This window comes from Acinonyx jubatus, chromosome D3 (assembly GCF_027475565.1).
Source record: "Acinonyx jubatus isolate Ajub_Pintada_27869175 chromosome D3, VMU_Ajub_asm_v1.0, whole genome shotgun sequence".
Taxonomy (NCBI): domain Eukaryota; kingdom Metazoa; phylum Chordata; class Mammalia; order Carnivora; family Felidae; genus Acinonyx; species Acinonyx jubatus.
In genome coordinates, this window is record NC_069392.1 from 13,603,090 (window position 1) to 13,617,485 (window position 14,396).

General features: G+C 54.9%; 2 protein-coding genes and 1 long non-coding RNA gene across 4 annotated transcripts in view; 1 reads left to right on the forward strand and 2 right to left on the reverse strand.

The window, feature by feature from the left end:
* The window catches only part of FBXW8 (F-box and WD repeat domain containing 8), a 119,217-nt gene extending 112,183 nt beyond the window's left edge, over positions 1-7,034 (forward strand). Inside the window, exons 9-12 of one of the 2 annotated variants that reach the window (XR_003415507.2) lie at positions 3,361-3,534; positions 5,762-5,869; positions 6,005-6,154; positions 6,310-6,432. Coding sequence is in view for 1 of the 2 variants with exons in the window: in XM_015068585.3 (XP_014924071.3) it covers positions 3,361-3,534; positions 5,762-5,869; positions 6,310-6,454 (427 nt within the window). In the remaining variant the exon portion in view is untranslated. Of the gene's footprint in view, positions 1-3,360; positions 3,535-5,761; positions 5,870-6,004; positions 6,155-6,309 lie in introns of both variants that reach the window. The other variant, XM_015068585.3, reaches the window with a different exon arrangement.
* On the reverse strand, positions 1,655-3,365 carry LOC113595058 (uncharacterized). The gene is made up of 2 exons (XR_003415508.2): positions 2,939-3,365; positions 1,655-2,004 (listed from the first exon to the last, which is right to left on the reverse strand). It is a non-coding gene; the product is annotated as an uncharacterized LOC113595058 (long non-coding RNA).
* Positions 7,035-13,718: 6,684 nt separating the features above from the next.
* Positions 13,719-14,396, reverse strand: part of TESC (tescalcin) — a 51,762-nt gene continuing 51,084 nt past the window's right edge. Inside the window, exon 8 of the mRNA XM_027043803.2 lies at positions 13,719-14,000. Coding sequence (XP_026899604.1) covers positions 13,923-14,000 — 78 coding nt within the window. The 3' untranslated portion in view covers positions 13,719-13,922. The remainder of the gene's footprint in view (positions 14,001-14,396) is intronic.

Below are 14,396 nucleotides of genomic sequence, written 5' to 3' on the forward strand. Positions count from 1 at the left end.
GTAATTTATCCGGCAGTATTAAGTGACTTTCAGTGGGAGGGTCAGGAAATTGTCTGAAACAGAAACCCCATCTTCTAAAAACCGTGCTAATGGCCTTGTGTGGCCATGTGTATTTGTATACGTATATTAGGTACAGCCTAGATAAAATTCCTAGCAGCAAAACTGCTGGGTCAGAAGCGAAGTATATTGTTGCTGGATATTGCCAGAACACTCCCCGAAGAGGGGTCTGTGCTCACATCGGTCGTGTGTAAGTGTGTCTCTATCCAGGTCTCTCCAGCGTGGAGGGTCTCACGGGGTGGATTACCAAACTTGATCTCTGCTGGGTAGACAGGTAACCGGTGGTATCGAACTGTAGTTCTAGTTCTTAATTTCTCTCATTACCAGTGAGCACATCTCACACATGTTTAAAAGCCATTAGTAATTTCCTGTTTTTTCTTAGCTTTTATTTTAATTTCGGGTTGCCCATCTTTACTTTCAATTTGAAGGAATTTTTTTTTTTTACAAGAAATTAGCCATTCCTCTCTGATGCATACATTTTCCCCAGTTTATCATTTGCCTCAACTTTGATTTTTCCCCCCTCCGTGGGAAAAATTTCAATACTTTTATCAATATTTTTGACTTCTGGGTTTATGTGTTTAGAAGGGCCTTCCCTATTCTGAATATTCTTGGCCGTTAATTATGTTGAACTCTTTGAGCCACCTGTAATTTATTTTGATGCAGTGTATATGGTAGAGATCCAAGTTGAGAGAGTTAATTGCTCTCTTAAGTGGGATCTTTTCTTTGATTACATTTTTAAAACCAGGGGTTGGTTTTAAGACAGCTATTGATTTTGACGTATTAATTTCATTTGATTCTGAGTTATTACTGAATTATCTTTGGCTGTCATCTCTAATTTGTCCCCTTCTCATTTTGTCTTTTATCTAATCGTGTCTGGTTTTTTTTTTTTTAAATGTTTATTTTTGAGAGGGTGCAAGCCGGGGAGGGGGATGGAGGGTCCCAGTGGGCTCCGCACTTGACGGCAGAGAGCCTGACGCGGGGCTCAAACTCACGAACCTCGGGATCGTGACCTGAGCCACCCAGGTGCCCCTAATTGTGTCTGTTATTAAACAATGTGAAGTATTGGTAAAAACGGATTGTCGTTTTTTAAAGCCTTCGTTAGAAGGAAGTGTTCCGTCTCCTCGAATTTCTTTTCAGCGTTTGTGGAAACGACCGTGTGGCTTTCCCCATTCGTTGTAGTCACATGGTGAACTGCAGTAGATTCCTCGACAGGTTCTGCTTGTGGGTAGCACATGGCTCTGGACCCTGCTGTACTGTCTTGAGGTCTGGCATTGACCCAGACCCAGTGCCGCCTCTCACACTGGGCCGATCGGCAGGGTCTGGGTGATGACAGGATGCCGGCCTCACATCAAGATCGGGGAAGCGGTTTGCTCCTTCTTTTGCTGGGGAGCCACGTGCGCGGCCCCAGGGGGCCTTCCCTCCAGGGTGTGCCTGTGTCGCTCGCTTGTTCCAGGGACCGTTGGCTCCCTTGAGAGCTTTCCCCGTCTGCTCATTGTTACTTTTTCTATCCTCGGGGGTCAGTTTGGGTGATTCCCAGGAGATTGAAGACAATCGGCTCAAACCTGAGTACATAGTGACTGAAGAAACCATTATTTAAAAAAAAAAAATCTCCAAAAAAAATTAGGTCCATGTAGGTTTTTCCTGTCCAGGCAAATTTTATCAGACACTTACTAAACTGTCTCCATCATTATAAAGCTTTTCGTGCCGCAGTCCACCTCTCATCCGAGGCACATACTGAGTTGTCGGTACTTGGTGATCCATTAGGAGCCCTTCTTGCTCCTAGGTGGGTTCTCCCCACGCAGTCTGTGGCTTCGCAAAGCCATCTTCTCGAGCCACGCTGGAGAGTTTCATGCATCCCTCTGTGTGCTCCCCTCACAGTCCTTCCAGTATTTTGCCACATCCCTTTCTTTTCGAGAGGTCCACAGGTAGCAGATTTGGGGTCCTTTTCTGTTAAAAAAAAATCTTAATTACGCCTTCGAACTCGGTAGGTCCATGAGGTATAGAAGTTTTGGTTCAAACTAATGTTCCTCAGAACTCTGCATACCATTGATCTGGTGCACATGCTCATAACTGGGAGTTGAGGACCCAGCGGCTTTCAGACCCTCTCTGTGCACCTGTTGTCTAGACCACACTTACCATGCTAGCATTAGCTGGGACTGGCCTCCTGCTAGGCACTGGGTCTTTTACTTTTTGACTTGTAGCAGTGAGGCTGTTAAGTTCACCTGTACTGAAATTTTGCCCCTTTTAATTTTTGCTCTGTGGCTTTTATTTCAGGAACCGTGTTGGTGTTTTGCCACATAAGGGATCTGTCTCGTTTATCCATGTGTGGAAATGCAGCATATACTTAAACATTTTTTAAAATTTATTTTTGAGAGAGAGGCAGAACACTAGCAGGGTAAGAGCACAGAGAGGGAGACACAGAATCCGAAGCAGGCTCCAGGCCTGAGCTGTCAGCATAGAGCCCACACCAAGCTCGAACCCAGGAACCGTGAGATCATGACCTGAGCCAAAATCAAGAGTCGGACGCTTAACCGACTGAGCCACCCAGGCACCCCAAGCAGAGTCATTTTTAAAGAGGTTCTTAAATTCACATTATTACAAGGCAAGTAATTATTGTGGGACTTCAGATGAGTGGCAGCCAAGTGTCCACCTATTCTTATCGTGATTTTATTACGCTTCGTCAACTACAGACACATTGCTTTCCAAATTTCGACAAGACGGTGATAAAATTTAAAAGTCAAGTTAAATTCAACCCCAGAAAAGTGTCATTTTCCCAACCGGGTAAGGGTTTGGGTTACAGACGAGTGTGGCCGGTTTACCTCCTGCCCTTAACAGAATTTGGTGGTACCAGCAAAACTCCTGGGCTGGGCAGTAGACTTACCACTGGGTCAGCCTCCTCAGTCCGGTGTGGTCAGAGTTGAGCTTTCCTGTGTGTGGACTCCCGCTCAGGGCAGGTGTCTTCCCTGTTGAGCAGAGAAAGCATGTGTGACGGGTCAGCTGATAGAGTTGTCTTGAGTCTATCTTGTTCCGGGGGCTTTTAAATCATTCTGATTAGACAGTTGTGGGTACTGTAAACTCGTTCATTTCTGTCGCACCCTAGCATCCTATGACCATGTACTAACAAGGAGGTAAAAGTTCTATATCAGTATGAAGATGTTGGCACACAACGTTTTTTGTTTTGTTTTTTAATGTTCTGGCACAAGATTGTTGGGCATTGACCAGCACAACCAAGGATGAACCTGTCATTTCGGGCCTTAACACGAATCCCATTTCTCTTCTCTGTGCTTCTCTCGGGCCCTCCAGGGTGAGGATCCATGACTTCCGCACTGACAAAATCGCCCTGTCGCTCTCCGCCCACCAACTGGGCGTCTCTGCAGTGCAGATGGACGACTGGAAAATCGTCAGTGGAGGCGAAGAAGGCCTGGTCTCGGTGTGGGACTATCGGATGAGCCAGAAGCTGTGGGAGGTGCATTCCAGGTAACTGAATGGAACAGGAGCCGTAGGGGTAGCAGGCCACCTCTGAGCCAGTTCCTTGTGTCACCACACCGTCCTCAGCGTAACCGAGGAGCTGGCTGCGGTCAGTTCCTCTCTCCATTTCTCAGGCGAGGAACCTGAGACCCAGAGACGGCGCTGGTCACTGGAGAGGTAGTTCTACTCACGCCATTCAAGCTGCCGTGACTTACACCCAGCCAGGGTAGGCAAGGCCTGCTGGGAGTCCCCAACCGCATCCTCCGCTCTGGAGTCCCAACATGCGGGACCTTGATTGTCCATTTCTTGGACTTGCTTCCCACTGGTTAGAAGGGCCCTAGGACTGCAAGTAGTCAGGCTTCAGCTAAGGAGGGAGCAGCGTGGCCTTTCATTATCCCAAGTGTAGGTGGGGGGCCTCACGGATGTAGGCAGATAACGTTAAGGATGCCTAACCGGTAGAGGCAGCCGTGCCTGGAGCTGACTTGAGGCCACCCCCCTCTTGCCTGGGGAAGGGGCTCTCCCTCCCCCCTTACCCTGCCACAGCCACCTGGCCCTACATGCCACCAGTTGGGGGCAGGGAAAGAGGAGAGCCTTCTTCCCAGCTGGCCCAGCACCACTGTGAAGGCACATTCTGCGACATGGACTGGGAGAAGAAGAGGAAGAAACACACAGACGCTGAGCCTACAAATAGAAATTTCAAGTCCTAGTAAGAGAAGGCAGTACAGTCCAGGCCCGGTACCAGCGGTGGCAAGGTTAAAACAGGAATTGGCTGCTTCTTAAAAGACAGGGGTGGCTAGTGCTTGCTCCCTCCGGCAGCTTCTATCAGACTACACCGTCTGGCTCTGGCTCTGTCCAGCAAACAGGTGCAAAAGCCCTTTTCCTGCTTTCTGTGGTGATACGGAGAGTTGCCACCAGGTGGTGCCGAAAGGCAACTAAACGTCCTCCGTGGTGGCACCTTAGAAGGAGGAAGCCCTTTTATTGCTTGGACGAGCCGGGCCAGCCTCTCCTACTAGCACAGCTCACTGCAGCTGGGGCCCTGCCACCCTCCCGTCCCGCTTTCCAGCAGCAGCGCCGCCTGTTCACTAGGGCTGGACTCCAGCAAAATCTCGTTTTCTCTCCCGGAAGAGCTGTGTTCCCTTTGACGTATCATTCAAGCAAAGCCACAGTCAGTGAGGTCTTCCCCAGCCGTGTCCTGTCCCGGCAGTTGCCTCCCTAACTCACTTGTAAGTGTACACGCAGTCCTCGCCTGCCTTGCGTGCAGCCCGTCTGGGTCCTCTCGAGCCTCTGGTCCGGCCCCGCGGTACAGCAGAGCCTCTCCCTCCACACTCAGCCCGCTCTCCCTTGGCCCCACCTCGCCGGGCCCCTAGTGAAGTCTCCCAGACATACTTACTTCTGGTTGGTGCCCCGAATCCTGGACTGGCGGGGCCAGGTTCAGATTCCCCCGGACTTTCGATACCAAGGAGAGAATGCTCTGTTCCGGCCAAGAAGCCAGCCCCTGCTCGGCCTGCACAGAGTTTCCCTCATCTCTGCCTTTCTGCAAGGGCCTGGCTGATGGGCTCAGTGCTGAAGCCTGTGTCCCATCCTTGGGGCTTGTGACATCTTTCATGCTCTAGAAACCTTGGTTTCATTTTGGGGGAATGCACTCTTACATTCTTAGCTAGTTAGGAAACCTCTGATAGCAGGTTCCCGATTGCATTGGACATCCTTTATAGCCTGTGGCTCCTGGCTTGGAGCTGTGACCAAGGCACTGGATAGAAGTGTTTAGAATGAACAAAAGCCTTTTCTCCATCCGTCGGTTTCAAGCTACTGTTGCAAAATTTTGCAGCACAAGAGCACAGAGTCCAATTATCAGTTGTAGCCCTCTCAGACATAGGAGGAGGGGGCCTTTGATGGATCAGCCCCACACCCTGCAGAGGGGGAGCCTGGCGAACCTGTCCAGGGCTGGCCAGCCAGAAATGGGGCTGTTCTCTACCACGTGCTAAAATCCTTCACGTCAAAACATACCAAGTTGGGTGGCCGGCCAGGAGACATAGGGGGCACCCGGACTTGTTAACAGCAGTGCCCAGAGTATAGAAGCAAGGCAAGTCTCTGCCCCTGTTGGGGGCCCGGGTTCCTCCCCTGTTCATGAGAAGCTTGGTAGAAGGTTCTAGAGCCCCTGTACTCTAAACTTCCGAACGTAGAGGGGGCCCAGTCTAGGGGGGCTTCCCTTTACCAGGCGCTCTCCGTTGTGTTCCAGGCACCCCGTCCGCCACCTGTCCTTCAACAGCCACAGCCTCATCACGGCCAACGTGCCCTACGAGAGGGTGGTGCGCAACACTGACCTGGACTTCACGGCCCACAGGAGGTCAGTGCGTGGGGCTGGCTTTGTCGGGGCTCAGAACACAGCATCTTGGCTTGACTGTGTTACTAGGACCCCTGGGCCACCTCGTCCCCCCAGGGTCACCTCGTCCCCCGTCAGGTACGGCCATGGTTTTCACAGAAGCTGCGAACTTACGCGGCCGCGCAGCAAAGTGTGCGCATCGTGATGCTCCCGCCGTGGTTCCGCTCCCGGTGACGGTGGCAAAGCCCCCTCCTCCTGCTCCATCTGCTGGGGGACTCTGTTCCCAACGAGGGAGAGACCCCCGTGCAGGTGGCTCGGGTGACTGTTGGCCTCCCCTCCGTCAGACGCGGCGGCTCACCTGTCTGTCTCCAGTCCCGGGACTGCGTGTCCGCCACGCTCTCAGCCCGAAGGACGGGAGCATTCACGGGGACCGTCCCGACGCATGCTGTCTGTGCTTCCTCTAGGCACCGCGGGCTGATCCACGCCTACGAGTTCGCGGTGGACCGGCTGGCCTTGCAGAGCACACTGCCCGTCTGCCGTTCATCCGCGGACCCCACGGCCGGCCACGGCTATGCCCTCGCGCTCGCCTTCCCCCAGGACCGGAGTTAGGCGCGAGCCTCCCTGCGGAGCGGGGAGAAAAGCGGGAAGAACCACGCCTGCCGGATTTGGAAACTGCCGGGGGGAAGAACACGACCCCGGGTGCACTCGTCTGACCCCACACATGCCTCGGCTGCCTTTGCCTTCCTCCGCTGCCTGTTCGTTTTTCTGTAGCTGCCTGTGGAAAGCGGGAGCCTGTCGCGGCTTGTCTGTCTTCTGGGTGCTCTGGTCCTCCTCTGGGGCTTTCTTACCACTCACGCTGCACCTCCTCCCCCCGCCCCTCCACATCCACTCTGGCCCCATCCGGGCCCCTCTGTCTGGATACCGTGTGGACCTCCCCCCATGTCTTTACACTACAGTCCAGGGCCCTGCTCACCTGCCGCCGCCATCGTTCTGGTCTTCAAGCCCTTTCTCCAGGGGCAGGGGGAGGGGAGGTGCCTGAGCTGACACGGCCCCACCTCCCCTGGACCCGAGAGCACATACTCACTCGGGCTGGTCTGTGATGCCACCACCCGGTGTAGACTTGGGATCACAGGCCTGTTTCCTCCTAGTTCTTAACCATGATTCATAATTATATATTTATACAATTGCATTAAGGACTCTGTGGTCTGCTCTTTTGTCCACAACCTGTGATACAAAGTAGACTATTTTCTACATGTGTGTTGCATAAACAGCCATCCTCCACGCAGGATGGAAGAGGAAGAGCTGGCGGAGAAACCGCTACCCTAAACCACGGCGCTACAGCAGGGCAACACCTGGGGGGGCACGAGTATGATAAACAGCCTCCATTTCCGAGGGAGGGGGAGGCCGAGCGGTCACCTTACAAAGGATGGAGACTGTGCAGCAGCAACCACCCGATGTCTCTTCAAAACAGCAAAGCAGAAACTGAGAGGACCACGAAGGGAAAGTCCATCCCCAGAGCGAGTGATCAATAAGGACTCCGAGGATTTACTTGGCGGAATTTACAAGCGTGATCCAATACGTGTATGTAGTTTGGGGCCTCTTTAAATACCCGTAGACCATGCACGGCACCTGAGTCCGTGTGAGGACCACAAAGGATGATCCCATCCAGGCCAAGTTCCATGACCCCTAATGCAGTAAAATTAGATAAAGTGAAATACGTCCACCTGGAAATTCCAAATACTCCAGAATTGGTTTAAAGAAAAATGGAAATATGAACTCCCTAGACCAGGGTGACCATGACTGCACTGAACATCAAAACCCCCAGGACGAGGCCAGGGTGGACAGAAGCTGTGGCTTGAGTAGAAAACACAACAGGCCAAGATAAAGGGATGGCTGTCACCTCAGATAGAGACCTCAAAGGAGGGTGTTAAGCAAAGATTAAAAAACACATTGATGGGACAGAAAGCCAATAAATAGTAAAGTTTATCACAATACCGGAAACCCCACGCTTGTACCATTTTACACTGGACCAGCTTTTTTGAAAAGCCAAAATATACAAGTCTTGATTTAAAAAAAAAAAGGCACAAGGGGCTTTTCAGGGCGACAACCTGCCCACGCTGACCCAAGAGAAAGGGACGCTTTCCTACTGTACACGGGAGAAAATTGGGACACGTGTGCCATTACAGAGACTCCCGGCCCTTCTGAGTTGTGAAGGTTTCAGTTTTTTCAGATGAATTCGGTCCACGTTAAAAACCGACGTGCAGCTAGATAGGACGGGGGAACCGGGAAAAGCCCCGGCTGGGAATCCTCACTCAACCCGCAGGGTGATGCTGGCTTTCAGACCGCCTTCCTGGGCAGGAGCTTCATCAGGACAGCCTTCTGCTTCCTTTCAACCAAATTACTTCATAAATGAAGCCGGTCTGCAGTTAGCAGATGAAGGATTTTATTTACTCCTCATGTCACGTGCTGCTCTGACCCCCTAGTGACCTCACTTTATAAGGTTTTCATCTTTCATAGCCTTAATGTAACTGGACCACTGGGTAAAAGACATTTTTCTTCTAAGAAGCAGGCCCTTCCAATCCGATTTTTACCTCTCATTTTGCAGACGCAGTCACCCTTCCTAGCTTCGCAGCCGTGAAAGGTAGTTGAGGAGTTGCAAAGAAATCAGACCCAGAAAAATATACCAAAACTAAAAATAGTTCTAAACTCTTGTCATTCGCGGCCAAAAGCTGGTCCGGCGTAAAGTGGCACCACCACAGGGGTTTTCTTACCTCCCCAGCCTGTTTATAACCTCTCCCCTTACGGAGAAGGGCCTGTTTTTTGCGGAGGAGGGTTTATCAGATCCAGACTCTGATCCCCAGGCACGGCACCCTGTGTTTGCTGCTACAAACTTTACATCCTGGAACGTGGGGAAGGGACCGAATTCCTCCATAAGTTCACATTTACCCAGTGACTTAAAACGCCTTGGCCCGTATCCCCCCACCCCTTCTGCTCCGCCCACCTTACCTGGATCCCTGTTGGCTCTTTTGAGGAAGCTTCTTTGCAGGTTCTGAGTTCGCAGGTGGATCATCTCCTTTCCTTCCTCCGTAGCTCTCCTCCTCCTCAGACTCTACCCCCTCTGGCTCCCCCGAAGACAGAAGCAGCTCCTGTACCACCTGGGGAGCCAGAGGGCCCCACACCAGGGCTCTTGTGTCCTAGAACATCGCCTGCCTTTTGCTTTCTACTTTTATCAACTGTCCCAATATTACATTTTTGAAATTTGTTTCTTGCTCAAATGACCGCTTGCCCTGGCAAGGCCCCCGGCCAGCCGACCGTGGCACCTGCTCTCCCCGACCCCCGGCGCGCTCCGCCAGCAGGGCAGCCTGGTGTCGCAGGCCACGGGAGCGCGACCACCACTCACAGGGGTTCCCAGGCCAGGATCCAAGAAACCCACAAGATGAGGTGTGAAACCGGACACAAGCGTTAGGCAGGTTGGCTTTCGTCAGGTCGTGTCAGGGGACTGCCGAGAATCACATCTCGGCCACTGGATTGCGCCTTTTAAGCCAAGCCACGTGCTGCCTTCGAGCTGCCATTGCGCAGCCAGTGACTTGTGTTTAAAAGCTACCCCGGGGGTGGCATCACCACCCCCAGGAGGCACAACGCTCTCCCTGGCTGATGACTTCCCCAAGATGGGGATTTGGGTCTGTTGTGAAAGGAACGTCTGATGGGGCGGCTCAGTCAGTTGGGCGTCCGACTTCAGCTCGGGTCAAGATCTCGCCGTTTGTGGGCTTGAGCCCCGCGTCAGGCTCCCCGTGCTGACGGCTCAGAGCCTGGAGCTGCTTCGGATCCTGTGTCTCCCTCCCTCTCTCTACCCCTCCCCTACTCGAGCATAAACAACAAATTTTGTTTTTAAACTAGAGGCCCAGCACTTAGGGGATGGCATGCCGCTCTGCGTTTGAATGACAAGCACCAGCTTACTGCAGACAGACTCTGCTCACTGAGGAGGCGAAGTGGCTTCCCCTCATGAGGGCACAGCCTTCTCCTTAGAACCTCCTGGTGGCTTGCCATTACCGGCAGGTCCGTGACCACGGGCTAGACAGGTGCTGTCTTGCCCCCCGACTCGGGGCCTCTGCTTTGGGCAGCCGCTGCGGCGGCCAGGAGCTTATGAGGCCAGCTGGGCCGTGGCGCCGTGAGCCACGCAGACCTGCCCGCCTCGCCCTCGAGCCAGGCCAGACGGTTACCTGGCTGCTGCGGCGGGCCCCGCTGGTGGCGGTCTGGACAGGGCCGCCTCCGATGTGCGGCGGCAGGTTCCCTCTCGCTGGGCTGCAGCGGCCCCGGGCAGGGCAGGCGTTCGGCCTCCGACCTTCGCCGTGGGTTTCCAGCCGCAGGTTTGCACACCGGCTCAGCGCCAGGGCCCGCTTCTTCCCTAGGAAGGGCGGGAACGCTCCCAGCTCCCCGCAGCCTCAAGAGCTGAGCCTGTCACATCTTCCCTTCCCGTGCCCACTGGCAGGACGGTCCCTGTCCCTCGAAGACCGAGGGGACCGACGCTGCTGCTCAACATATCCCTCACCCTGTCTGCTGCTCGGGGCTCTGGGGCTGAACGTGGAGCCTGGTCCCTTGCTGACTTGGTTGGATTAGAAGGCTCGGCAGCCACCATGGGCCAAGTTCATCCACCGCCGAACACCCCGCTGGCACTTGCCTCCTGATTCCGGAAAGGCCCAGAGACAAAGGCAGAGCTGACAGAAACCCCGGCTCCTCCGGCTCCCCCCTCTCCAAGGCCTTCCCAAGGTCACCGTGTGGGAGGACAGCTTGCAAAGCAGGTGTTTGCAAAAACCCTCGCCAAGGCAACTTGTATTTTTAACTCTGTCAGCCCACGGAAGTCACTGCCGGTCCCGGTGCTGCGGTTCAGCCTCAGCAGGCAGGTGGGGGCAGGCTCGGGTGCATGTGTGACCTGCCTCCCCTGAGCAGAGCACAGAAAGAACTTTCCAGTCCCTCGGACAAGAAGGTAATGGAGTTGTTTTGCGCAAGTCCAGCAAGGTGGTGCTTGGCCAAATTTGGAAGTGGTTGTGATCTTGGGTTATTCCCTGGTCCGTGATGCACGGTCAACGTGGCTGCCGGATGTTTCCCCCGAGCTTCTCCTATTAGATTTCCATTACGCAGCCCTTTTGTGAAGCTACCAGACTCCTGCGTTTGTGTCAAATTGCTGGATTCTCTGAACATCCAAAAGCTGAGTTCTGGTAACTTCTCCCCTTGGTGACACGGCAGCATGGGACTAGATCCGGCTTTCAACCCGACTGCGGGCAGATGGGTGAAGAACAGAAGGGGGCCCTCACCCTGCTGGGTCTCCACCCATCTCCTGCGGCCTTCAAAGCACGACCTCACTTCCTCCCAATATTTGCCTTAGCACTGATTTCTGCCTATTTCCTTTTAGTCACTGGTGTAATTCTTGATAGAAGACAGGCTGTTGAACAAGCATATCTGTTGATTCGACCACTTGCCTCTTTTAGAACCAATTTCAAAACAAACACACTACTTGCTTCTGACGAGGCGCCCAATCCAGGGACCCAGGGACGTAGCCATACTTGCTCAGGGGCGATGCAGCCACAAAGCCCTTCCTGGGCACCCTCGCCGGTCCGGCGAGTGACAGGAGGGAATGGGAGCCCCCGCCTGCGTCCTCTGCTAGACTGTGGGGAATTAACCTGCCCTTTCTAGAAGCAGGTTTGCACCCACTGCCAGGAAACCTCGATCACTCCCCAAATGACCGAACGGGCACCCTGGGAGCCGCTGGGAGCCCCAGGTAAACTCTGCAGGCTGCGCTCTGGTGGAAATAAGCCTTAACCCCGCCAATTTCGTGACACCCTCAGTGACTGGGAACAAATTAGCTTCCTTTTGAGCAGCATGGACTGGGCTCATGGTGAATAAATCTCCTTTTAATTAGCTGTTTAGGTAAGCCGGGGCCCAAAACTTCAAAGACGTTAGGCTGGCCCTCAGCGGTCCGAACAGATGAAAACGTTTGATGTGTGCCCACAGTGGCCACCTCTCCCAAATTAAAACTCAGGGCACAGGGGCTGATGGGAAACGGTTTCTAACAACACTTCACATTAACGAACTGCCTTTGTTGAGAAGCACAAAATCGAAGCAAATTGGGGGAGCCCCAGAAAGTCCAGGCCGACGGTGGCCACGCCAGCCATCCCGCTGCTCAAAGGCACCGTGGGGGGCGGGGAAGGGGAGGGTGCGTGCCTCTGCGAGGCTGCAGGGGGTCACCGGGCCGAGATGCTTCCGGGAGAGTGCCAGATTCCAGCACACCAGGCCATGCCAGGGACTTGAGACCGTCTCCGAGGGCAGCCGGGAAAGCCAAGGACGTGAGCAAGATGGTCCCTAGGGGCAGCAGTGAGATGAGGCAGCTCACGTCCCACTCCTGCTCCAGGAAACACAGTTCAGGGTCCCACCAGGTGGCTGGTACCCTGAGGGCAGGAAGCCAGGCCTCTGCCTTCCCCGCAGACCTACCGCTTAGGAAATGTCAAAACACTTGTTGAGTAAGCGCTAGTCTAAACAGCCGAGCTCCGGAAGTGACTTCAGACCGCTCTCTACTTCCCCGCGGCTGGGGCCATGTGGCCTCCCTGCCATCCGCCAGGGCCCGGGAAGGAGAGAGGAGGCCGCGGCTCGCACCGCAGGCCAGCATCCCTCAGGCCCCGGGTCCGGGGCCCCAGGCGGCCCAGTTATGCCCTTACTGCCTCACCTCCAAGAGGCGTCTGCTCTCACCTCCAAGGTCCTAAGCGTCACCAGAAGGATGCGCGCGCTTCCCAAACCGCCACCGCCACGGTGTGCCAGCCTCGGGACTCCTGCCCTGCACACGGTGCTCCGTCCACACAGTCCCCCTCCACCCTGCCTCACTGCTCGGTTTCAACTTTTCACTTAAATGCCGACATTCAGCTCCTCCTCAGCAATATACCTGCTTACGTCTGCAGGAACAGCCCCGGAAAGATGTCAAAGAAACAGGCTGACCTGACTGCCTCGGGGAAGGGCAAGCCGGGGCCCGCCGGCACGGGAGAAGGGCCGTGTGCTGTGCCTTCCTGCGCCTTTTCAATTCTGAACCCCCATGCACAGGTGTTAGCTAAAACACGCTTAGTAACAAAGCCCCGGAAGTGCGAGGAGGCCAATAACGGCAGTTCTCGGTTCCCGGAACTTTCTTGGAAGTCTGGAAAGGGACCTCCCAGGGAGTGTGGACGGCAGGAGCCACGCAAGGGGGCCCGGGACGCCGCCAGCGATGAGCGATCACAGCAACGGCCGTGCTGGCCCCACCGAGCACCAACCGGGAGCTTTCAGCCCGTGCCGGCCTCTGCTGACCCACCGGCCATAGCTACCAACCGGATGGACAACCTTCATCTCCCCGCCCCCAGCGCAGCTCACCCCTGAGTCAGAAGGTGACCTTGGAGCTGTGGGAGCCACTCACCGGGGACAGTCCCCTCCCCTGCTGCCACCACCACTGGGGACTGCCACATGCCGGCCTGGGAGGGTGTGGACGCACCCAGCCCGACCTCGGCAGCCAGGCCCGGAGTCCGGTGCCCCGGGTACCGTCGGCGGGCTTGGGCACATCACCGCAGGTCCCCCTTATCTCCTCTGGCCTAGATACTCAGTCACAATACCAAGGAAACCACACCGCCTGCGTCCCGGCCACCACGGCACGAGGAGCTCCCTCGTCTTACTAATTACCGCCCGGCACTCATGCAAAGGAGCAAACCTTGCACCCAAAATACACCAGGAAAGGTCTGGGGGAAAAAACCCAAAACTCCCCTTTTCCAAACCAGCCTTTGAAAATCAGCTGTCCTGTTCAGCCTCGTGCCACCAGGCGGCCAGGCCACCGAGTGGACGTGGGGAACAGACAGGAGCCATGTTCATTAACAAACCAACCGTCTTCTTTTTTATTAGAGATAAAAACAGAGTAGTCCCACATACCACACCCTCGGGAAAACAGGACGGCAGAGGGGGGCTATTTACAAGAGCTGCAGCAGGACACCGGTGGCCTCCGGCCCCGAGGGCGGCTGCGGACCCCGGTGCAGCTTCCGCCGGGGGGGGGGGGGGCGGGGATGCCTGCAGGTCAGTGGCAAAGGGCGATGGTTTCCATATTGAGGAAGCGGACGTGCATCTTGGTCTCGATGTCTATTCCCTGCCAGATCTGGAACGGACAGAGCAGCAGCACTGAGCGCACGTCCCTGCCGCCACCGCCACCGGGCCCACGTCCCCGCCCGCGTCCCCGCCCTCCCCTCCACCAGGACAGGTGACAACCAGAGGGCCGGTTTCAAGGCTGTAAGCCAAGCGAGGGAAAGAAACTTCCACCTGCCTTTCTGCGGGTTAATCTGGCTCTGACGTGTGGATCCTTTCTGATGCCGTCACAGCAAGTTGTTATTAAGTGCTGAATCCAAGCTCTTCACTCCAAGTCATTCCCGTCCCACCCACCACACTTCAGGCTCTGTGATTTTCATGCAAGTTCCTTAACCCCAGTAAACCTCTTCATCGGCACCATGCCGGGACCACCACCTGCACTGCCCACATTAAGTCACGCGATGTCGGG